Here is a 26,318-nt window from a genome sequence, read left to right on the forward strand (position 1 = left end):
ATTATTTTTCACATTTCTTTGGTGCCTACATACTCAGGATCAGAAGAAAATTCACTCTTAGTAGTTATAAGCTCTTTCTTGCCCCTTTTGTGGTTTGATAAAGGGCAAAGCTTACAAAACGGTACTGCAGGTACACGTCCCTATGCTCTGGGCCATTCAGCTACGTTATCATGCCGAAATATATTTTTAGCTCTTTCTAGCAGTTTGCATAAAAACAGTGATTTGGCAGTGTGCCGATTAAATAGCAAAAAAGTCATAGTTTATATAGTATAACATTGCATGCACCAAAACAAAGTTTGAGTGGGATTCTTTACAGTTCCTTACAGCTATATATTCCTGTGCGCAGGCATCTGACCTCATGACCACAGGGTTGCTGATGGCATTTCTTTAATTTTGCATGCACGTTGTTATCATTGTGACGGGCCTCCGAATCTTTATCAACTTCGTCATGTGGTTCTGGTGAGAAAAATCCTGTCTGACCAGGAAAGGCCTCGCTGCCCCATGCTATTCTATCTCAAGTTTCAAATTGGAAGAGTAAGTCTCAGTTAACGGCTTTTAGGGATTTTTGAGGCTTGTCAAGATTATAGGGACCAGCAGAATTAATTAAGAACTTGAGGAAGAAGAAAAATTTTTGAGGAAAATAATCTAATGACCAGACAATTTATGTTGTCCATCTTGGGCACAGAAACTGACCATGCTTGTCTATCATCTTGCACTGGGAAGCCTGCAAAATTCTCGTAGTGTCATCGCATGCATTGCAAAATCTTGACTGCAAGAACTTTGTTGTAGACTAGTGTTGCATAGTGTTTATAATGTTCCTTTTCAAGAATATAAGGAAAAGTTTCAGTTTTTAACATAGTTATGAGAAAGATATACTCATAAAGGCCTATTCTAAAAATCAGGGATTATACATGATCTCGGTGCCACATTGTTTTTGAACAACTTCCAGATTCCTACTGGTGACCAAACTGGTTTTGGTCTTCATTGTAGTAGAAGGCTTTTAAAATATGTCAGCCTTGAATTTATGTAGTCTTCTAGCCTGTGCTTATGCAGCCAATTCCAAAATCGTAACGGATCTTAAACTTCAAGTAACATAAAGTTTTCATTCTTTCCGCCACTGCAGCAAACCATCTGTAGGTATAAAATAGAACCAGTATGGGTAAGAGAAGTCTGATGGCATATTGTCTTTTTTCATAAAATAGCTGCAGAGCAGTTGAAGTTAGAGCTCAAGAGCTCTATGAACATCCAGTGAGGGTAGAGAAGAGTCTCGAAGAGAAACACTAAAAAAATTAGTATTACTTGGTGTGTTTTGCATAAAAATAAACATATCACTTTGGATTTAATGAGAGCAAGTTAAGGATATAGTAACCCTAAAATCCGTAGCACATCAATGAGTACAGTCTTAAACAAAATAAAATGCACATTTGTTTAATGCTGCTGTGCGCTGTAAGACTAATATTTCAAAAAATTCTTTTTTTCATTCCTTTTATTACTTTACTTTCTCCTTAAAGTAATAACATGAAATACAGAAAGTAACAGTGAGTATAAAAACAGTAATGCATGCCAAATGAAAATATATAGATGTACGGAATGTCTGTTTCCTTTGAAAGTGTTTCGTACTTCACAATGGAGATTCCCAGAAGTATACAGTACATTAATAAGTAAGAAAGAAAGTATTAGTCTTTTTAAAGGAACCCAACAATATTGTCCAAATGAATTTTGTGTCTCTTCTACAGCACATAATACTACTGAGGGTTTCAGAGACATTACACTGATACATATATGGGCAGAAGCAGCAGCCAGAGAGCAGAGACAGCCTTCTGAGCTCAGCCTTTTTTAGTTGCATTTGATATCAAGCAGCTACTGATGTATCCTGCTTGGTGCTCCAACCAAGATGCTCTCTCATGGTGATTATTGCCTGGGTCTGGTGCCAAACTACCTAGATAAGGACTGAAAGAAGAACCTGGGATTACTCGGTATGCAGGCCTAAGCATCTAGAGGATCCTGGAGAAAAGAGGTTGCGTTTTGGTATCAGTTTGAACTTTAAATTCTAGTTCTATATTTTTTGTAGGGCCTATTTATTACAAAACAGAAAATATTTTTATTTAGGTATTTTTCTATTTCTAGTACGGATCATGATTATATGGTGTAAAACTTACTGTGGAGTTGATGGTAAAGTTGCTAGTGGGCATCAAGAGGAAGTCAGACCATGTAGCAATTTTCCCATTTAATTGTAAATTCTCTGAGATGCAGGGACCTCAGTCTCTTCAATACCAGGCTCTTTCACCACGTTTCAAGAACTGTTCAACTCGTCAAGAAAAAGTTCCAAAAGGTTGTTACGCAATTGTGATCTGGTTATATTTAAGCAAAAACAATTTGGGGATCAAATCCTACTTAGATATCCTGTTGTATTGCACAATTAGTACATTCAGTTACTATAATCCTTGGTATTAAGGGTCAGTAGACCTTGAAAGGCTTTTAAATCACATATTGAAGTTTTTGATACAACTTCAGAATGAATTAAGAAGCTATTTAATGACCACAAGGACTAGCCATCTCTTAAGAAGGGAAAAAATGGAAGCCTGGGGAACAAACATGATGCGATTGGCAGGCTCTTTTTAATGAAAAGACTCAGGATGATAAAATTTATCAATAAATGTTACAAGTAAATTATTAACCTTTAAGTTTGTTTTGTGTTGCAAACTAATATAGTGAGATACTCATACATTTGTGAATGTAGAATATATATTTACAGTATACATATATTTAACATTGGAAAGGTCACAAAAGACTTTCTGTATTCCTGCGTTATGTGTTCTTTCGTATTCAGGTTTTCTAAATGTCATGTTGAATAGTACATAAAATTCCGACTTCTTTCTAAGGTACCTAAGGTAGCTGCTTTAGGAGATCGTTTTCTCAGCTGTAACAATTTCTTGCATTTAAATACTATATACATATGTCTTTTTACCTTGACATTTTTCTGTAGGCCTACAGCTAAATGGTATTAGTAAGCTGTATGATCAAGCAAGTTTTTACTGTAACTATACTTGTGCATTTCAAATTGACAGTTTTTTGCTACTGATATTTCCCGTCTGTATAGGATTACATTTGCTCAAAAGGCATTGTACAAGTAGGGTTAACAAGGGATTGGCTAAAGTAGTTCGTTACATTATGCAATTTTTGGGTTGCACCTCTTTTCACCAGCAGGGGGCGGGGTAAGGAAAGTTTCTAACATGTAGTCGTTCATCTGAACGCTGCACAGGGCCTGAGGCTCAGAGCCCTTTTACCTACAACACTGGGCAGAGGATTGTTGTTGATCGCAGCGAGCTGTGACCTTGGTTGGTATCTCCAGCCCTGCAGAAAACCGTGCTGCAGCGTTTGCGATGTCCCATGGACCCTGTCCCCACGTGGCCTGCGAAGCAGGGAGCACCAGCAGGTTTTTTTCTCTTCCCTGCTTCCCTGCCCTTGGGGAAAGCTCAGACTTCTGGCCCTAGCTCTGCAGCAGAGGCGCAGTATCCTGCATTTCCTCCCTTCGGTTTAGGGCTGCCTGGAGTATTTTGAAGATCACCTGCCCGAACCTGTGCTTGGAGGAACAGGGTCTTGAACGCTTTGGCCATGAGCACAGGTGCAGGAGAGCAGATTTTTGGAAAAACAACAAAAAACCTCTTTCACTTTGTAGCCATAGTAATAATTTAACAAATGATAAATCTGTTACGCGCAAGCTTCTCGTGTATCAGACTCCATAGCACCTTTATACAGACAAACGAAAGCCGGAATACAGTGCAAGTGCCGCTCTGACACCTGGTGGCTGCGGCAGCCATGGCGGTTCTCGGGGGAAGGGGGCTTGACCGCTCCTGGTGCCGTGACCCCCAGCGTGTCTTGTCTTTTAAAAGAGAGAGGGAGTAAAACCGAACCCCAAACTACGAGAGAAAGATGAAAAGTGTGCTACGACTTCCGTTAAGCACGAGGCAGGTAGCAGGTGAGGCCGGGCGGAGCAGGGGACCCCGCAAGGCGGCGGGGCGGAAGCGCGGCGCTCTTTGTCCCTTCCGGGCGCTCGTAGCGGGGCGGTGCTCCCGGTGACGCGGGTGTGTGGGCGGAACGGGCGGCCATGGCGGCGAGCAGCGCCATCCAGATCCCCAGCCGCCTCCCGCTGCTGCTCACCCACGAGGGCGTCCTGCTGCCCGGCTCGACCATGCGGACGAGCGTGGACTCGCCGCGCAACATGCAGCTGGTGCGCAGCCGTCTGCTGAAGGGTACCTCGCTGAGGAGCACCATCATCGGCGTTATCCCCAACACCAGCGACCCCACCTCCGACTGCGACGACCTGCCCTCCCTCCACAGGTGCTGCCCGTTCTTCCTGGCGGCCTCGGGCTGCAGGGTTTCGAGATGCCGCCGTACCCGCCGCAGGCTGAGCCCGAGTCCGAGGCCACCTCCCCGCTGTGCTGCCTCGAGGGGAGCTCCCCAAGTTGTCACCTCGGCGGGGGCGTTGGGCGTGCCGCGGGGCGAGCGTCTTCTGCTCCGCCGCCCTGGGGGAAACGCTTCTCCCTTCGGAGAAACTTTCCTCTCTGCACCGGACGAGCGTCCGTGGCGGGGGGCAGGCCAAGTCTGGCCCCTCCGGTTGGCGTCTGGAGGGAAAGTTCGGAAAAGGAGACCAGGTGGAAGAGGAAAATACGGCGAAACGCAGGCCAGGAGCGCAGTTGTAATGATAACTTTTTCCGCCCAAAGAGTAGCATTGATAGCGACATCGTTCACATGAAATGAATACTAGTTGTCTTCCTGTGGCATAAATATGAGTAAAACTAATATGCTGTAACCGTTAGTGCCAAAGCCTTATTGCATCAGTGGACTTAGTAGGGCTTTGTGACAAAATAACTCCTGTTTTAAATCTGCTTAGACAGGTACATGTGGTGTAAAACAATTTTTTGGGAAGAAGCCAACAATTTCACTGAAGGACTGTAAATTACAAACGCTTGAATTTCCAATGCGTGTAGTTTAAGCAGAAATATCAGCATTCCTGTCTATAACAAGAGCCATTAATTTATTTATGAAAAGATCACGTGTTTCTAAATCAGGTGCCGGTATTGTATCATCCCAGTTAGTTTTTCAGTTCGTTCATTTTAGGTTTGGGGTTTGTTTTGTGGTCTGTGTTACAAAGGGAATTTTATCATTTGTTTGCCTTTCACGATAAGGGACTATGACCTAGGAGGTTCTTGCAACCTCAGGCTCAATTGCCTCTTGATGAGGTACACAAAATATTCTGTGGAAGGTAAGAAGTAATGTGAAGCTTTGATCTGTTTGTAGGATTGGCACTGCTGCCTTGGCGGTTCAGGTTGTTGGTAGCAACTGGCCCAAGCCACATTATACGTTGCTGGTTACGGGCCTCTGCCGATTCCAGATCCTGCAGTTGCTGAAAGAGAAGCCATATCCTGTTGCTGAAGTTGAACAGTTAGATCGACTTGAGCAGTTTACCAATCAGCATAATTCTGAAGAGGAGCTTGGAGAGTTGTCAGAACAATTTTACAAGTATGCAGTGCAGGTAAATTGTTTTAATCCCTTGTAAAATATATCAGTGTATATATGTACATTTGGAGGGTTTTGTCTGTTTCCTATCTGCCTCCCTCTCTCTGTAGTCTTATTTTTCAGTGACTAGTAGAGTTTCAGTACTTCTGCTACAAAATAACTGCTTTTGTTACAGCTTAAGGTTGCTGCATGGAGTTCCAGGTTGTCTATATCCATTATTGCAGGATGAGCCTGTCTGTGTATGTTAGTGCTATGAGAAGTTATTATTAGGCTATGTGCAGCAATACTGTATATATACTCCAGTAAAAAGAATACTTTTGAATATTTTTTCTAGTATTCATGATGTATACAATGGATTGGTTTTTTGTGATTTTTTTAATTATTAAAGGGAAAAACCCACTAGAGCTTTTGATTATAAACATATGTCCACAGGTATAACGAATTTGAGCTTAAAGGATGTATAGAAGAAGAGTCATTGTAGTGTTAACATAACTGGGAAGTTTTTAAACAGGATGTGTGGAGGGAACAAGAGATGTTGGCATTGAAAAAAGTGCTGCAAACAATGATGGTATTTTTGAACTTGAACAAGCAGAAAGCCCAAAGTCTGGATTGCTGATTGCCATATACTCAGTTAGTTCCTCTTCAGTGAACTTTTTTAAAGATTTATTTTAGTAGCTTTTTGGCAGGTATGTAGACGTTTCATACTGAAAGATGCAATCCTTTTTACGTCAGATACTTAAATAATTTAAAAACAAACATAGCAACCATGAATATTGTTCCTTGTGTGTTTCTTACAGTTGGTTGAGATGCTGGATATGTCCGTTCCTGCAGTTGCAAAGCTGCGACGTCTTTTAGACAATCTGCCTAGAGAAGCTTTGCCAGATATACTGACTTCTATCATCCGTACATCCAACCAAGAGAAGCTTCAGGTATTGTGGTCTTAAACTTTTTAAAGGGGAGATAGGTGTTTGCTATTTTTTATGGTTAATCACTTTTAGAGACTTTTGAAGTTGCTTACAGTTGAGGCTGTACAGGGATAATGTTGTGACACACGGTATTTGTGTTGCAACAACTGAGGATGAATAGTTGTAAGAAGTATTTATGCACTTGTTTGAAGTGTTTATATATCTATATGTCAGAACTCAACTAATAGGTAAATTAATGTTGTTAGTTTTGAAACGATTCATTTTTTTAACAATAAGAAATACAACGTGGACTGCCTCTTCCCATGGTAAAGATGATAAAACTTTTTCAAAATTGTGTTGAACTCTTGCTCATTATCACTGTTTGTAGATCATTATACATTTCTTAATACCAACAGCTTCAGAATCAGGGTTTTTTATCTTTTTAAAACCATCTTGAAGTGTGAGGGTTTTTAAACACTGAGACTGGTTAAATGTGCATTGTATGTCAAAATTGTGCAAAAATGATGCTTATGGCATGATGCTTACTGGTTTGATTTCTGTATGTGTTTGCCATCTTCAGAAATTTTGTTTTTCCTTTTGTTTTGTCACTGCTAGTGCTGCATGTTCAACGTTCTTGTTCAAGCATAAGTTAGGTTCTTTCAAAGCTGTTCTTTCAAACAACAAATAGAAAACAATGCACTAATTTGAAGATGTGTACTGTAGCTGAATATCTTGCTGGAGGACAGTACATTAGTAATTTAGTTTAATATGGCCTTTCTTTTATTAAAAGCTTATCTTTTATTAAGAGCAGTCAGCAGAAGCTGTGGAAATGCACAAGAGTCAAATTCTACCCATATATAAAACATAAAACATTGTTAAACATGTGAAAGGAATAGCATATAAAATTTTAGAAAGCCAAACAAAAGAAACAAAAAACCCTTAAGGCATAAGGTGATTTTTTTCTGGGGTAATCAATGAGATTATGCTGGAACTTTCTTAGAGGGCTAGCTCTTTTCTGAGGCTCTGTAATTGAAAAAAAGAATGCTGATAGATGTTTGCCACAGAAAATATGACTGAAAAAATAATGTCCTGTAAAACCAGATAGAATAAAAAACTTCATTACTTTCTGGAGTGCTTTGTATTTTTGGCATCCAGACCTTTGAGGCTAGATTTTGCTACCTTTTTCTCTAAACCATGTATTCTATAACTCTGCTCAAAAAACACTAACAGTACCCTCCACATTCCCCTCCTCCATACTGGTGATCCATCAGTGTGATCTCGTTGGCTACTTAAAACTCTTTGCTTTTAGATTTTAGATGCTGTTAGGCTGGAAGAACGGTTCAAGATGACTATACCACTACTTGTTAGACAGATTGAAGGCCTGAAGCTGCTTCAGAAAACAAGAAAACCCAAACAGGATGATGACAAAAGGGTATGGTCCTTTAAATGTGGAATGCTTAAACATCCTAAATAGGCATAAACATGTATGTTTAAACAGGCTAATGAGCATGCATGATTTTAATGTGTGCAAAGTTTTAATCTGTAGCCATAACATTTCATGGTCAGTCTGGACCTGCAGAGAACACCCAGCTGGCAACTTTGCCTGTTGAGATACCGAAAAAATAAAATATTATTTTAAAACTGACTATGTGGCTGGTTGTTTAGGCGGAGTTTTTTGTGTGTGTTTTTTTAAATCTAAACACTTTCTGACATTGAATAAATGCTCAGTTTCACAGAATCACAGAATGGTAGGGGTTGGAAGGGAGCTCTGGAGATCATCTCATCCAACGGCCCTGCCTTGAGCTGGTACACTTAGAGGAGGGGCACAGGAATGCCTCCAGACAGGTTTTGAATGTCTCCAGGGAAGGAGACTCTACAACCTCCCTGGGCAGCCTGTTCCACTGCTATGTTTCCTTTAAAGAGTCATTTGATGCATAGTTTACTTGTGTGGTATGTACATGCCTGAGCAGTGAAAGGTGTACCTTTTACCAATGGCATTGCAGGTGAAGGGTACCTTTTGAAATACACCTTGCGTATTGTGAAATGTAGTTTGCTCAATTAGGGCAGCTTAGACTTTTGCTGCAGCTAACTTTTACCAGTTTAGTAAACAGGGATTGATTGAGAAATGAAAAAACATAAGAGAGAAGACTTTTTTCTGTACTGTAAACATTAGGCTTATTCTGCTTAATATAGTGGGCTGCAATGCCCAGAAAATCACAAATCTTCAGTTTTGTTCATGTATTCTGTTGTCTGCTAGTTAAAGGTAGATAATAAATGCATTTAGGAAGTACATACAGTAAAATAAGAACAGTAACTTTTTTAGGTAGTACAAATAACACTTTGTGAAGTTATTTATTAAATTTCTTCTGAATTTTTCTATGAAGGAGGCTCTCCCAGTACCTTGCATGTTTTTCTCATGGGTTCTGTTCAAAGCTGAAGTACAAACCTTATTTAAAAAACAGTACCTGACACTATTCTCTGGGTCTGTTTTTCATAGGTTGTAGCTATTCGTCCTAATAGAAGAATCAATCATATCTCAAGCATTACAGAAGACGAGGAGGAAGATGATGATCATGATGATGTTGTCTTGCTGGAAAAAAAGATCAGAACATCTAGTATGTCAGAACAAGCTCTTAAAGTATGTCTTAAGGAAATAAAGAGGTAGGAAACTTTCAAATGGTGGTTTCTTCTTTTGTTTTTTTAAAACAAATCTTGCATTAACCTCTTATTTGATGATATGTTTACGTTTGTTGTGTTTTGGAAATTATTTAAAAAAATTTAGTAGAGTGCTGTTTTTTGTTTTAAAATGTCGTCATTTCATCTTTTTGGAACATCAGCGGTGATGACAGAAATACGAAGTCTTCTAGGTACAGTCTATACATTAATACAGCATTAAACTGTAAGGTCTAAGCTTCTATGTTATGAAGATCTCAAAAAAAAAAAGCCCAAACAAAACCCCCAAAACCTCTGACACTGCAGTTATTAATAATTAATGAATAAACTGACTCAGTTTTGAGTCTTTTTTGCCTTGTTTTTCTCTGGCGAGTGTATAACTGTGCTATCCATGGCGATATGATGGTTAACAACCTGATCTTCACTGAGGATGTGTGTGTAGGGGTGCATGCATAATGTATGCAGAGGGAACTGACTTTTTCTAAAATTTCTCTTTGTAGCCTGTAAATAATCTATTACCATGCAAAGACAATCTCCTAATTGATGGAATAGTGACTTGCTTTTTTATTATTATGGTTGTCAGAAAGCAAGAAGGTATACTGATGACCTCAAGTTTGCTGAATATCTGTTTTGTCGTGCGGGAGAGTCTTGATTTGCAGTTAATTTCTGATCAGCCTTATAAATTCTGTGAATGTATTTCCAGATTAAAGAAGATGCCTCAGTCAATGCCAGAATATGCTTTGACAAGAAATTACTTGGAGCTGATGGTAGAATTGCCATGGAACAAGAGTACAAAAGGTAAACTTATTTTGATTGTCTCTTGAGCAGACATTTTAGGACAACCAGCCATCATGTAAACACTATGTACTTAGTTCTGTCTTGAAGTTATTTCCCTCATTGTCTGATCATAAAAATGTCATTAATGTGTTACTGATTTCTTAAAGTCTGCCTGGCTTAAAGTAATATCTGTTTACAGAATAGCCTGCATAGCTCAGTTGTACATCTAAGAATCTGGATTTAAAAAGTGGTAGGAATACCTGCACAGAATGAACATATTAACTACTTACAATCTAGATGTAATCCACATGTGCTAGCATGTATCTAAAACAATGAAGAAAAGAGCAGCTAATTACTTTTTATATGTTAGCCAAAAAGTTTTTGTACATTTCTGTAGCATTAATATTCCTGAGGAAGGTTCTGGTATGTCTTAAGTTAATCAAGTTTGGTAAGGAGCAAAAAGGTGAAAAAGCACAACTGTAGTTAATTTTAATAATTAAAACTTCAGGTACAATAGAAAAACTGAGTATCATGTTAGCTTTTTACCACAGTTTTCAAAAGTTTTGAGCAGAGAGTGATACTATTAATATGGGAACAGTATGCAAAAATGAAGGAAAGAGTAGAAAATCAAATATGACTTTTCCTACAGATCCACACAAGTAGATCAAGTGGGCAAATAACTTTCCAGAAGCTGTACTGCTGGAGAACAGGATTTTAATTCCTTCTAACAGCTACTGAAGAATGAGGCATTTGAAACAATCTGATTTTAAAAATAAATTTAACATACCGCACCAGCAGACACATTTGCCTGTCTTTTGCCTTCTTAGTATGCATGGTGGTGAATTTTGGCCATTTTGGACTAGAGCCTTAGCTGTTTACAGATATTTTTGTAAATATTTTCTTTAACCTTTAAATTTTAAAAAGATCTGCCTACAGATCTTTGCAGATCTCTACAGTATTATTCAAAGAATCCCAAATTAAGTAAAGTATTCATTGACACTCACATTCATGTGAGTGATGCTTTGGACTCCATAGCTACAGTGAATAAAAATAAACATGAATGTAAAAATAGAAGAGCCAATAGAATATTATGATCATTACTGAATTTTTCGTTCAGTGGGTCATTACAAAAATTTACATGGTTGATGAAGGGAATTTAATCACGGTTGAGATACGCACACTTACAGGAGTGAGGACTCTGCATGTGGAATGCTCAGAAGGGGAAGGGTAGGTGTGCACAGAGTTTATCAATACACTCCACTGCTTCCTGCCTACTCTTTGTGTTGTAGAGCAAAGGAGAAGACAAGCTGCTTTGTGCCAGAAATTCCTGTTCTGTGTAAAGCATTAGTTAATGCTCATCGGTGGGGCTGGCCATTTATTTCAAATTGTGGCAACTGCAAAAAACTAATTTTTCAAGTCCTAGTATCACACAGGTATTATTTACAGTGCCAAATCACTTTAAGTTGTGTATTGCAAGTAAAGCCTGCCCTTCAAGCCAATAGGATCTTGCTCTGTTTGTGAGATATATAGACTCTTGTTATAAGTAGATGATGAAGATATAAGGATTAACTTGTCTTTTGATAAGACCTTGCAGGATCAGACTTACTTCTATGAGAAAGCAAATGGTGAAAAAATACATATCATTGAATTGCTATTCTAGAATACATACTGAGTTTATTTGAACTAATTTCAATCTGTGACACAATTAAAAGGTGGGGTTTTCTAAATTTCATTATCAGTACTATGATCTGTCTAGGTTATGCCTAATTTCCTTATTAAAGGAGAATTATAATACCTTTGTTTTAGGAAAACATTTTCTGAAATATGTGAGTGTCAGGGGGATTGCATTGACGAACATGTTTGAGAATGTGTTTGTTTCTCTTGTGTTGTAGAATGAATTGTTTCCATTTTTCAAGGTAGAGTCATAGAATGGTTTGGGTTGGAAGGGACTTTTAGAGGTCACCTAGTCCAACCCCCCTGCAGTGAGCAGGGACAACTTCAACTAGATCAGGTTGCTCAGAGCCCTGTCCAGCCTGACCTTGAATGTCGCTAGGGATGGGGCCTCCACAACCTCCCTGGACAACTTGTTCCAGTGTTTCACTACCCTCACTGTAAAAAATGTCTTCCTTATGTCCAGTCTAAATTTACCCTCCTTTAGTTTGAAACCCCTTGTCCTGTCACAACAGGCCTTGCTAAAGAGATTGTCCCCATCCTTCCTGTAGCCCCCCTTTAAGCACTGAGAGGCTGCAATAAGGTTTCCCTGCAACCTTCTCTTCTCCAGGCTGAACAACCCCAACTCTTTCAGCCTTTCTTCATAGGAGAGGTGCTTCAGCCCTCAGATCATTTTTGTGGCCCTCCTCTGCACCCACTCCAACAGTTCCATGTCCTTCTTGTGTTGAGGGCCCCAGACCTGGATGCAGCACTCCAGGTGCTGTCTCACCAGAGTGGAGCAGAGGGGCAGAATCACCTCCCTCAACCTGCTGGCCATGCTGCTTTTGAGGCAGCCTAGGATATGGTTGGCCTCTGGGCTGTGAGCATGCATTGTTGGCTCATGTCCAGCTTTTCGCCCACCACTACCCCCAAGTCCTTCTTGGCAGGACTGCTCTTTCATTCCCTGGCCTGTATTCATATCGGGGGTTGTCCTGACCTAGGTGCAGGACCTTGCACTTGGCCTTGTTGAACCTCATGAGGTTCTCACAGGCCCACCTTACCAGCTTGTCCAGGTCTCTTTGGATGACAGCCAGTCCTTCTGGCATGTCAGCTGCACTGCTCAGATTGATTTCATCTGCAGACTTGCTGAGGGTAGAGACAATTCTGCAGTCTAAGTCACTGATGAAAATTTTCAACAATACTGGTCCCAGTATGGATCCCGGAGGGACACCACTTGTCACCGGTCTTCATCTGGACATTGAGCCATTAACCCTACTCTCTGGATGGGACCACCCAACCAATTCCTCGTCCAGCCATCAAATCCATAACTCCACAATTTAGAGGGAAGAGTGCTGTGGGGGACCTTGTCAAAGGCCTTACAGAAGTCCAGATAGATGACATCCATAGCTCTTCCCTTGTCCACTGATGTAGTCACTCCATCATAGAAGGCCATTAGGTTGGCCAGGCAGGTCTCACCCTTGGTAAAGCCGTGCTGGCTGCCTTGAGTCACCTCCCTGTCCTCCATGTGCCTTAGCATAGCTTCTAGGAGGATCTGTTCCATGATCTTCCCAGACACAGAAGTGAGGCTGAGGGGATGGTAGTTTCTTGGGTCGTTCCTTCTACCCTTTTGAAAGATGGGCACAGTGTTTCCCCTACTAATGTGCTGATATCTTTTCTGTTGTCAATGATTGATAGATCGCCTTGAAATTCGTGCAGCTCGAATTCTTTTGGATAATGATCACTATGCTATGGAGAAGTTGAAGAAGAGAGTTTTGGAGTACTTAGCTGTCCGACAGCTTAAAAACAACCTCAAGGGACCCATTCTTTGTTTTGTGGGGCCCCCAGGAGTTGGTAAAACTAGTGTTGGAAGATCAATTGCAAAGACTTTGGGTCGAGGATTTCACAGAATTGCTTTAGGAGGAGTCTGTGATCAGTCTGATATTCGAGGCCACAGGTAACTACTTCTTCCTTTCCTAATTGCAATTTTTTTCTTTTTTGTTACAGAATGTATTGATAATTTTCATTGTTTAGCTAATACAGAGAAATTTTGCTTATTTCAAACAATGATAGTTATTAACTGATTTTTTCCCCCTTCTCATTTAGTAGTATTATTCAGGAGAGAATTTTAGTAATGGGAATGGATATTTAGTGTTGTGATACAGCCTTTTTTCTTTCCTTCTGCCACTCTATATTGTCGCAGTGGAGAATGGAATTTCATCTTCAGTCATTTTGGCATTTAAAAGCAAAATTCAGTACAAAGTCTAATGCAAACTCTTAGGAAATAGAACAATCCGATCCAACATTTAAGAGCGACATAAAGATACAAAATTGCCTATGAATAGCAATGTAATACTTTATAACTATGCTTGTTGCTAAAACAGGAGTAAAAACTGAGTGTGATGCTTAAAGGTTGCTAGAGATAGCAACTGAGTTACTTAGTATCTCAAACTTGTCAGTGTACTGTTTTTCCATTTCAAAAGGAAGTTTTTACAAGGATGCTTAAGCTGGAAGATTTCAAAGGAGATTTTTTGGGTGTCTTTCCTCAGGACTTTTTTATTTTTGATCTTACATCTCTTTATGTATCTACTTCTTTCTTAGTCTTTTAAACCATTTGTTTGTATTAGTCCATTCCCTGTTCCTTGTAACTGCAAGCATAATGGATGGGTAATGTAGATAAGTAACTGCCAAACATCAGTGCATCATTTTTGGTTCATTAAACACATTTTGTGCTTCTTGCATGCAGTGTAGGAAATTTGAAATAATACATTTGTTAGTGCTCTAAAGATGTGTAAAACGGTGGGGGTTTTTATAAGTCACATTATTGAATAAAGTTTCTCCTTACAACAATAGGTAAATTATTATGAAATAAAGGTATCAGTTATTTCTTTGATGCAATGTATCAGTTATTTTTTGCCCAATGGTATGCTTACTTTCAATCATCAGAATACACCATCATTATTGCTTCAATTTCAGGTTATTCTGTAGTTTCTTTTTGCTTTCAAGGACCCTGGTATTCTTTAGTTCTGACTGTGTAAGCTAGTTGCATGTGTGAATACATTAGAGTGGTGGAAGCTCACAGTCCCAACTGGAAGGAATTTGGGAGACTCACTGGGAAATCTTGTGCTGCACATATGCATAAACTTCTAAGAATCTGGAATATAATGTATTCCTAGAATCTAGAACATAGTATACTGTTGATTACTTCTTAGACCAGAATTTGAGAGATTAAAAAGCAACAAGACAGTGGTTTTGTACCTGATGACAACTTAAAAATTCAGAGTTGTTTTGTAGCCTTTAGTTCAGCACCCTTGATAAAATGAGCAGCACACATTTATTCCTGTGCCTAGTCTTCCGTGGTGAATTTGCAGGAGTTTTGTTTTCCAGAGTGTTTGACACTTACCTAGAGTTTGTAGCTTGAAAGAATCGTCTGGTTTTTTTTCTTAATGTAGTTTTGGACAACACACTCAGCAGCCACTGGGGGTTTGTAGATATGTTTTTTTAACATGTGGGTTTTTACTCCATAGCAGCACTCTGTGCATGTGATTGCTTTGCAAACCTTTGTAATAGCTGGCCCTTTTACCAATTCACTTATCCACCAATGGAAAAAGAAGTGAAACTCTGGCCACCTCCTTCACTATGTAATCACTCCTGTAATTCATAAAATTATGTTAATCACTGTTTAATAAGTAAGAATTCTGGTGTTTCAGAATAGATTCTAAAACCAATTAAAAATGTGATTCTACATGTTGCTGTTTGAACTGAAACTACTAGAGGCTGTTGAATACTAACCATTAGAGATGTAAGCAACTTTTCCAGGGCAGAGCAGTACTCAAGCCTTTGTAACAGGGAAACCACATCTGTGGAATTGACATTATGAATAAAAGTAAAACTGTCAGCAACTCTTAGTCAATTCCCAGTAGTTCCTCACTGTTTTCCTTTTTTTGTTTTTCTTTTTTTCCCTTGCTTTTGGCTTTCTGTCTTGTGCTTAGACCTAATGAAAACAGCTAGAGCCATGTGGGAGTGGTTTTAAAAACTTCTAAATTCAGTTGTTTGTGGTTGTAGTATTTTTGAGGGCATTATTAAATTATTAATGCATACTAGAAGCTGACCATTATAGACTTTGTATTAAGAACTTTGCTTGAAATTAGCTGATTGGGAAGTATTTGATAAGACAGTTTATTTTTCTTCAGCAAAGTAAAATACTGTCTAGAATTAGCAAAAGTATGCTTACTGTTCAACAAACAAGTGTATAGTTTAAAATCAAACTTTAGTGCAGTTAGTATAAGGAGACCCATGTAACTGACTGCTTTTGCAAGTTTTTTGTAGGTAAAATCAAAACCTGCTGTTGCATACTGTTTTTTTAATTCTGTTTCTCCCCCCTGCTTTTCTGCTTCTCAGAAAAAGATTTAATCAAATTAAAACTCCAGCTTTTCTGTAGACCTCTCTGTAATGTCCTTTTGCATGAACAAATCTTTTAGAAGTTATTCCCAGTCAAGTGAATCCATGTTGTGCATCTGGTTGCAGTCATAGAGAGGAACTACAGAGGTGGTCTAAAAGCAGAGGAGACAGAGGCTGCTGTTCCCTGAGTTTTACTGCTGATTAGAAAAATTTTCTAATTTTACATGTTAGGACCCATTCTTTTTCTCCTAAAAGCTCCTTATTAGGATTTAAGGCTTAAATTAAGGATTCCATTAATACTGCAGAAGAATGATAGTATATATGCTTACTAATGTACTAAACATGTTAAAAAAAACACACACAGAATCACAGGTTGGAAGGGACCTCAGGGCTCATCTAGTCCAACCTTTCTAGGAAGAGTGCAGTCGAGACAAGATGGCCCGGCACCCTGTCCAGATGACTCTTGAAGGTGTCCAATGTGGCCGAGTCAACCACTTCTCTGGGGAGATTATTCCAATGGTTGACTGTCCTCACTGTGAAAAATTTCCCTCTCATGTCCAATCAGAATCTCCCCAAGAGCAACTTGTGTCCATTCCCCCTTGTCCTCTCCATGTGACTCCATGTAAAAAGGGAGTCTCCATCTTCTTTGCAACTACCCCTTAAGTAAGTGATGAGATCCCCTCTAAGCCTCCTTTTGTCAAGGCTGAACAAACCCAGTTCTCCCAGCCTATCCTCATCTGGCAGGCTTCCCAGTCCTTTGATCATCTTGGTGGCCCTTCTCTGGACCCCTTCCAGCCTGTCCACATCCTTTTTGTAGAGCAGGGACCAGAACTGTACACAGTACTCCAGGTGTGGCCTGACAAGCACTGAGTAGAGTGGGCTAATGACTTCTTTCTGCTGGTGGTGCACGTGTTAAATGTACCGGAAGATTTTAAAAAGCCCTGTGGTTCAATTTTACTTGCAAGCAAATATTGCCTGAAATAGCATGCACTTTGGCTGCCTATTACTGTTGTAAAAGAAAGATGCAGGCTGATAGATGCAGCAAGTAGAACAAAATACATTAGAGGGGAGCAGGGCGGGGAGTGGTGTTTCAGTAAGTGTGCTGTTCCATGTGATGTATAACTAGGGCAATTGGAAACACCCAGTTTTTGCCATTTCAGTGTGGATTGTGTGCCTGCAGCTGGAGTTTATGAATCCTGTTTTTGTGTGAAGAGTAGCTGATACTGTTCTGCATTCCCCAAATGAAACCATCGTCTTGGTACAAAACCAGAACTGCCTTATCAGACATCCTCCAGATAAACGTTAGCATTTATCCCTCATCTGTACCATATGTAAAAGTTTGCTGGTTTACATTCATTATTAACTTTAAAAAAAAAACTTCAAAACCACCCTGAAGGGCAACTTAGAACTTTTTTCCCAAGAAGCTCACTGCGTTTAAGAACTCCTCAGTACTGATATTTTGTTTTATACAGGAACTATATGATCTCCTATGTTGCATGTGGTTTTCTATTTTTAAAACAGACATAATTGCACCATTTATTTATAATCATGGTGGTGAGAGCACTGTGAAGCTCTTTTTTTGCTTTCTCACACCTCTGTGTGAAACACTTTCTTATATTACCATCACTTTTCAGTTTCTGGAGGTTTGGATAGTTTACTTCTGGCTTAGGCCTGTGCTGAAGACTTGCTTGGGTGCAAGCATCTCACACAGATGCCTGTGTGAGAAAAGGTGCGATTCCTCACCAGTACAGCCATGCTAACAGAAGTTCACAGCACAGGCCTTGTTACACTAGAAATAAAAACAAACCTCCAACAATTTCACCAGTGAGGTATAGCTTTGTTACACTACTATAAAGTATAGATACATTTGTAAGGCACTTGAGTAGACGCAACCTCTGTCCTTGCAAAAAAAAGCAGTGACCTTTTGCAAGAAGTTCAGGAATAGTTTCTTGGGTGTCATTAACTTTGTTAAACCTCTGCAGTTTGAAAACTACTGTAGTTAAAAGCAATTTAAAACTTTTTGTGTTTAGAACAATATGATGAATGTGGGTCATGTTTTTATCAATAATACTAGTACTGCTTTAAGGGTTCTGATTCGTACACATTCCTAGTTTACATCAGGAGAGCTGACAAGGTTAGATTTCACAGCTGTCTGTCTGGCATTTTTTAGGACACATAGCTCCTAATGACATGCTGCACAACTCTAGTGTTTTTTAAAGGTACCTTTACACTGATTTAAACATAAATGAAAGATTACTAAGCTACAGACCTTCTGTGGCATGAGCTCTTAGGGGTTTTTTGTTTTGGTTTTTTTTTTAATTCTTACCGCACAAGTGAGATAACCAGGAAACTTGATCTGTACTTCCTCTTTTGAATGGAAAGCAGCTGACTCTCTTTCTAGGTATAATGCACAGGCAGAAACAGTGCATCAAAAAAATCAGCAAAGCCACATTATGTCATCAAAAATGTTAATGTAAAATATTGCTTTTCCTCTTAATTCTAGCTAAAATAATGAAAATAAAGAACAACATCACATTTAGTGGCCACTGTTCACAAATAGCGGTGTTCAGTTTCACAGGTTACAAGGGAAAGGTTAATGTCCAAAAAGATAAATGGCCATATCTGCTTGTAATTTTAATGTATTGTAGAGGCTTTATACGTAACTATCTGCAGGGTCTGTCTTACTGAGGACTCTTGTGTTGAGATGCATTCCATAATAACCATTTAGAAATGAAAACAGGCCACTTACGTTTGTATTTTCAAGGTAAAATGGTATGTTATTGTTCGTTGTCATCCTACCTGTGACATTTGCATTAGCATTCTTTACTCACCTTGGAGATCTTGAGTCTTTGGTTAATAGTATAATAATATAGGTATTGGTTTACCTCTAATAATTGTAGACGTATCACAGGTCTAGACTGTTGCACATGGGAAGAGTTAATAACCTCAATTTGTTGTCCCAAAATTTATAGTCTGAGTTTCTGTTTTGTGATACCTGATCAAATTAGGCAAGTAAATCTAAGCACGCTTTTATTTGAAATTTAATGCATCAATTAAACATTTATATTGCACATAGTGGTTTAGATTTACCATGTCTAGAAAGATTGAAAATACAAATGAGAAGAAGAAAGTATGAGAGAGAAAGGAAGAGTGAGAATAAATAATTGTCAGGTACTGAAAGGAAGAGCAGAATGTTTCTAGCTGCTGTGCACTTTTCTCATCTATTAACCCTAATTCTGTGGAGACTGAGTATTTTGCAGAACTGCTCTATATTTCCCACAATAGGCCTTTTAATTTTGACCTTTTGAGTTTCTTGAAGAACTCTTGGGTTCTTGGGAACCATTTCATCCTTTTCATAACATTAGATCCATTTCATTTGGATTGTGGTTTCTACTTATATTTTTTATTAAATGGTCATGTAGCTCATGACCAACGCTTACTGTGGACAGTTTGCATAGGAAAAAAATAATTATGATTTTCTGTCACTGTTACAATGTTTTTCTTATTGCTTTAGAAGTCACTTAATTTTTATTCTTCTAAAATTGTATTTCTCCAAGGTATTGATCGCACTTGACTTTGTCATAAGTTGTCTTGAGTATATTTGCTTTTTTCTGCTTTTTCTTAATCACAGACATTGTGCTTCAGCCTACCTAGTGTATGTGTTCTTTAAAAATGGTAAGAAACTTGATTGTGTACAGCAGTTAAGCCTTACTGAAAGATGCTGTATCTTTGAGAATCTTCCACAAGTAATAAATATGTCATTATATACCCAAGTCTACTTGAATCTAAAATGGCTGTGGCTTGACGTCTATTTTCAGGGTTGTTTGAGGGGGGGGAAAAGGTATTTCAATCTATTAATAACAGCAGCTTTTTTGTGTCTCAGGAAAGAAAAATCTCTTCTGTTTGTTTGGGTTTTGTTTTTTTGGGTTTTTTTAAGTGCTTCTATTTGGAAAAACTCCAAGAAAGTTTTTAAAACTGGTGTGTGTGCGCGCATGGGTATAAACAGATTTATTATTCAGAAAACCTTTTGGTACCTAACACACATAATCCTTTGACCTGTGTTGTTGCAGTTGGATGGTGAAGGCAAAGAGTGATTATTCACAGTGCTTTCTCCTCACTAGAGAAACCCAGTTTACCTTCATTTAGTTTCTAAACCAAAGCTGTTTCTTAAAACTAGAGGAAACATAGATATCTCAAAATTTTATAGAATATAAAAGGATCAGATAAAACTATATAAAAACAAAAACCCGTTTAAGTGTAATAATGTCTTTAAGCATGTGCTTGGGAATAATGTAGCAAGCAAGAAAGAAAAATGTTTATTGTTTACCTAATTATGTTATCCTATTACTGGCAAAAATAGAATCTTAAAAACAGTCAGGCTGCATTGTCTCTGAAGCATATAAAATTATTTACTAGTTCAGTAAGTACCTGTTGTTTAAAAGCAACAACAAAAAAACCAAACAGAACCCCCCCACCCCCTCAACAAACAAACAAAACTCAAAACCACAAACAAAATAACCCCAAAGACCTCAAACCCCCCAAAATGCTACAATGATTAATTTGGTTGCACTGGTAAATGATTCACTTCTGTGAACTTCAGTCCTGCTTCAGCCTTCTCATTTTCTGACTGCGATTTATAGGAGGATCCTTTCATTCTTTTGGCAAGGTTGACTGTGTGCAGATGGAGTGTGAAGTGGCCTGCTAGTATAATAGCCCCCGTGCAGATTCTTAATCTGTAATAAATGTTACATAGTGTGATCCACAGTGGAGAGGAATCTGCTCACTGCAGAGTAAAACTACACAAAAGCAGTGAGGTGATAAACTATTGCATGCTGGCTGCTCCAGTCTTTAGCAGCTGCCTTGTGAAGGTGGCAATAAGCAAACTGAAATTCTGTTGCATTTCTGGCCATTTAAAAGGTCTTAAAACTTTTATTTTTGCTCAAATGTGGAATTAAATACAGTAACTGTTATTTGCTCCCTCAGTGGTTAAATATTACATGGAACTAACGTCATTGCTGTGTGGTTTGAGTTGTGTTTTTTTATATATGTGTATATATATATCTATATATATTTAAAGTCTCCTCTAACATCCTTTGAAATTACTCCCATGGTATTTTTGGTTTCAACTTTCTAAATGTCATCCTGTTTATTTTGGACTATTTTAAAACAGATCATATGGCAAAGCAGGCCTGTTCTGTATATCTGCTTTGTGAGGGTCATGAGATAGGTACTGTAATTCAGCACTTCATGTATCTCTTTCTTCTCAAGTGACCAAGATTTCATACTCTTACTTATAGTATTTTGTTTAGTTATGACACAGCAGAAAAGGCTACAATAAATGCAGCAAACAAGGGCCATATATGAATGTACATTGTTGCTCTGTGCATTGTGAAAAAAGCTTTACCACATTTGCTGAATAAATTCAGACTTGTAACTTTTTGTTCCATTACACTTTTCTAGTTTTTTTGTTTCATGTGGAAATGACATAGTAAATACAGTTATTTTTTGTGAGTATTAATTAAAGCATGCTGTGTATACAGAGGATGCTGACAGTTCACCATTTTTGGAATTTTGCCCTAATTTGTAAAATGCTGTGTGAACTCTCTTGTGACGACAAAACCCCAATATCATCATTGTTGAAATGCTCATATAAATGAGCTTCCCAAATCTGCTTCTGCTTGTTCTTTACAGTACAAGGATGGTTGTACTGAATCGTGTAAAATTCCTGCAAGCCATAAAGTTTGGATATACTTTAATGGATATGTTTATCTTTCCAGACCAACTAGTGCACCATGGAACTAGAATTTTCATCTGCTGATAAAATTCCTTATATTACTTCAGCTGCATATTCCATATTTTTATCAGCTAGTTCCAAAAAGTTTTGCAAAAAGCAAGAATGATTACAATGCTGCATATTCTTGTATTTTCCTTTGAGCTTTGTTTCTGATGTTTCTACTCCTGCTACATGCATCTGTCCCCTTTTTCCCATATATATTTATTTCTCACAGGCGCACCTATGTTGGCAGTATGCCTGGCAGAATAATCAATGGACTGAAGACTGTCGGGGTTAACAATCCAGTATTCCTGTTAGATGAGGTTGATAAACTGGGGAAGAGCTTGCAGGGGGATCCTGCAGCAGCCTTGCTTGAGGTAAGAGATGTTAGATTACAAGCATTTTTTGATTTGTATTTAAAAAGAATTAAAATACGGGACTCAGAAAGTAAGATTCACTGGAGGAAAGATAGCATGACAGTGTCAGCTTTTTTATTGAAATACTAGCTACTGTGTTTTGACATTGTTGGACTTCTGTCAATTACTTGTGTACAATGGAAATGCTGTTATATAGTATACTAAAAGTAAGATATCATTAATCTCAGTGATCCATACTTAAACACAAGGATGTACTTTGTACTAAGTGTTTTCTATATTTAAAGAAAGTTCAAGCCTTAAACATTACTTATTTGGGGGCCTTTAAGACATTGATTTTTAATGACCAAATGCTGTTAGCTCTAAGAATGAACTGTAGAGCAGCCAGACAGTAGCTGGACTTTTTCAAGGTTTCCCTTTCTTTCTTGGAACAATTTTAATGTTATTTGAAGATTTTGATGGTACAAGCTTATATTGGAGCTAAACGTTTTACCTAGTATGTAATACGGGCTTGCTGCATATTCTTTTAGCAGTGTTTCTTTAATTAGTGTTGTAATTAACTTTCTGAACTTAAGTTTTTCATTTAAGTCACAGATCCCCACTCCTTGACTGATTAGGATGTGGTGAGTGTTTGCTTTCCATGAGAGTCAGCTATTAAGTGTGTTTTTCCTAAAATTCTGGGGCTCAGACCAAGATGTAAATTAATCTAATTTTTAAGTACTTGGTGTAGTTATTTTATCACAAAAGGTTTAGCGAGGTGAAAGTTGACTTGCTTAAAGACACGAGTAAAATCTAGGAGATGCAAGTAAGGACTTCGGTGAACAAAATATTGTTGGGATATTTTGTAAATACATCAACTGTTAAGGTGTTATTAATTACATTAGTTCTTGGGATTTCAGGAGGCTAAAACTTGAGTGGTGATGAAGACGATGAATTGAGACCTATGCCCTGCGAGCTTCATGTATCAGAGTCTGTAGCAGAGAGCAGTAATGAGTTGCCAGAACCTTCTTTCTGCCTTCTTTTTCCCTAGAGTATGATACATGATGATACCCCACTATGATTCCTTCTTCCACTGACTTGGATATTCAGTGGTTTTATTCTAGCAGTTTGCTGGAGAGAGGAAGGAGATTCTTCTGAGGTGTGGGGAGAAGGCAAAGAGCATTGCCCTTCCCCAGCATCTTAGTGCAAAAGGCTGTGCATGTCCTCCTGATGAGGAGGGAATGAGGAAGGCACTTGTGCAGCAAGGCTGGGCTAGGCTGAAACACCTGAGGCTGTCTAGAGCAGATGTAGCACTAGTGAACTTAATGGTTCCAGTATTGTGTACATTTAGAATTTCCTTATACTGCTGTATTTTTATTCTGTCTACCTTTCTTTTATGTTCTGTCCAGTTCTAGGGGCTACCATCTTGTCACTGTTTCAGCTGAACTGCTTCTGTGATTGTTCTTTACCTGTTTAAGTCAAAAGGAGTTAGGTTAGTAAAAGATATTTATCCAAATTTTTTGAGCTAGCCTGGATCACTTTCACTGAAACAATTTAAGGTAGCATAATCCTAGAAGCATCTCAGTTGTCAGACTTAAGGTGTGGTAACTTCTGTGGCTGGGCTGTCATAGGTGGGGATGAAAGTGGTTCTGGTAATATTTGCTTACAGAGTCATTCTAATGATTCTTTCTGGCTGACAGTGCTTAATACAGTGAATTGAATATGAAAAATGCTACTCAGATTAAGGTGTCATGAGCTCATCTGTATGCTGTATGACTTTATGCAAATGAAATATCAATTGACATTCTACAAATTTCGTTATTTTCTTCCTGCTAGATAGTGTAAAATTACTGTTTTGACAAGGCCAACTAGTTCTTTGAAAATCAGTATATGAACAGGTTATGATTTGAGAGCTCTGTTTTGATCTTTGCATGTTAACATGAACTACTAATATTTTCGCCATGCTAGAAAATAGCATGGCTTCACCTTTTTAGCTTTTAAGAAATGACAGTTATGGTCCTTTACCTGTATTCCTCAAGTGTGTGGTACACATTTCTAGGGTGCATGAAAGGCCTGTAAGTGCAAGAAAAACAAGCAAGAGAGTGTAACAAATATTCAAATGCATTTTCTTTGTACTTTTCATTTGCAGTATTTTATTTACTCTTCGCTGTTAGTGGTAATGAGTTCTGTTTCTGAGTTTGCTGGTATTTCTTCTGTCATTTCTCCTTTAGATAGTGAACTAAGCTGGCCTATATCTAGTCAATGCATGGATAAAATATTACCTGAAAATCAAATTTTGTTAGCTAGCTGACTGTTGTTTGCTAGGTAGTCAAAATCAGTAATGAACTAATGATTTGGCACTTCTTTGAAAGAGAATAATTTTTTTTCAAGTGTTCCAATCAGGAATCCAGGACTGTACATTAATGTTGGTAATTTTAGTCAACCTTTGCTGTTTCTTCTAATTTATTTTTCATTGCCTCTCTTGCAGTAGAGAATTAGCATTTCTGTTCTTTTTCTATCATGTCAAGTGTGTGAGAGCAAATGAAATTAATTTATTTTCTAATTATTTGTGTTTGAATTTTTGATACTTTATTGCTGCTTTGGGATGGTTTTGTTTTCCATATTTTAAAACCACATTCTCCGTGATATTCAACTTGGCTCCTGCCATGCATTATTCCAGCTGATGTTCATCAGGTTAACTTCCAGCTGTCTGCTTGGGCTGCAGTCTTTATGTAAGTCATTGCTAAATGACCATTACTTGCATCTGGAGAAGTAATTGCTCTATTAACCATGTCTGGGCTGCTCCCATGTGAGATCTGTATATCCCTCTATTCTAAACATCCTGAAGCAGGTGCTTTTACCTCTTCTAATGGAGAACTCATGCCTGGACATAACAGCTTAATTTTCGTTTGCTTTTTGTGGTTTACATTGTTGGAAAGTCCATCTGGAATGACCAAATGTGGCTATTATATAGGAGAACAAACAATAGTAAGTGGTCACCTAACTGGCACATTTGTTTTTCAGACTGCAGCTTCTTGTTTGGTAAGTGCTATCATTAAGTATAAAAGGTACATCCTTTTTTCCTTAATGTGTAGGTGTGTTAGATTCTCACTGACTGTCTACAAAGGGGTATATTCAAGAAGAAAATTGCTGTACCCTGTAAGCTTGGAAGCAAAGCTTGATGTTTTATAATTGCAGGATATGTGTTTAATTCTAGTGCTTCTGCAGAGTTGTTGCATAAGAAAAACAGAATGTCTTCCTATTTCCAGTTACTGTTCATCAACAAGGGAATGTTTTAGCCTAAAATTACATGACCTCTGTTTAAATCAGAAGAAAACAGAAATGGATCGAAGTGCCTGATAGTGAGTATTTGTGTGCAGGGAAATTAGACCAGGAGCATAGCCAGGCAATTAAATGTTCATGGAACTTATTCTGGATTCTGGGTTAATAAAACACTGGTACAGAGAAGCTTTGTATGATCTGTCAGCCATAAATTAACCAAGATGTTCTGTTCGCTGAATGGTTTTTTTGTACTTAATATTTTTGTATTAGATTAATATCTTTGAAAACTTTTGAACTTGAACTTTAGCACAGATACCTAGCTGAAGAACAGTTCTATTTGCTTTGGAAAATCTGTTTTAAATGCATAGATATTGTTTTATGTCTTTTTCTGAGGAATAGTTACCATGACAAAGAACTATTAGTCCAGAGAAACTCTAGCCCTTGTAGAAGATCTCAGATAATTCACATTTTTAGATATAATCTGAGTTGGTCCTTTACCTTTTTTGGATAGTGGTTTTTGCTCATGAGTATGGCATTGATATTTTATGTATCTTTGTAAATAATATTATAATCACCAGCTTAGCACTTAGTAGGATTTGTAAGAATCTCTAATTGCAGACTAGAGGGAGAAAGAGATAAATGTGTATAGATAAATGTTATTAAAAATCCAACTTGGTCTGTCAGAATACATTGTTTTTCAACACATTTGGAAGTAGTTGCAAATGCTTTGGCTAATAGAGGAATTTTGCAGAAATACTGTATATCAGTATAAAAAAAAGGTAAGTTGAACTAGGATTTGCTGCTTAAATCAGTTCTGAAAAATGTGCAAGAGTAGACTTTGAATGGGAGACTAACATTTGGTACAGATCTACTTTCTTTGAAGACAGTTTGTAGATGCTGTGGTTTGATACACTGCCTATTGTTTTGTCCCCCTACATTTTGGAACTAGATTGTAGGACTAGTTGAGGTAAATGACATCTGTAACAG

The 26,318-nt window shown here is 38.2% G+C and overlaps 1 protein-coding gene across 1 annotated transcript in view; it reads left to right on the forward strand.

Annotated features, from left to right (window-relative positions):
• Positions 1-4,077: 4,077 nt before the first annotated feature.
• LONP2 (lon peptidase 2, peroxisomal) overlaps positions 4,078-26,318 on the forward strand; it is a 48,519-nt gene continuing 26,278 nt past the window's right edge. The window contains exons 1-8 of the mRNA XM_075101544.1: positions 4,078-4,341; positions 5,302-5,536; positions 6,318-6,449; positions 7,735-7,857; positions 8,923-9,086; positions 9,802-9,896; positions 13,221-13,479; positions 21,932-22,073. Coding sequence (XP_074957645.1) covers positions 4,109-4,341; positions 5,302-5,536; positions 6,318-6,449; positions 7,735-7,857; positions 8,923-9,086; positions 9,802-9,896; positions 13,221-13,479; positions 21,932-22,073 — 1,383 coding nt within the window. The 5' untranslated portion in view covers positions 4,078-4,108. The remainder of the gene's footprint in view (positions 4,342-5,301; positions 5,537-6,317; positions 6,450-7,734; positions 7,858-8,922; positions 9,087-9,801; positions 9,897-13,220; positions 13,480-21,931; positions 22,074-26,318) is intronic.

Source organism: Phalacrocorax aristotelis, chromosome 8 (genome assembly GCF_949628215.1).
Source record: "Phalacrocorax aristotelis chromosome 8, bGulAri2.1, whole genome shotgun sequence".
NCBI classification, from domain to species: domain Eukaryota; kingdom Metazoa; phylum Chordata; class Aves; order Suliformes; family Phalacrocoracidae; genus Phalacrocorax; species Phalacrocorax aristotelis.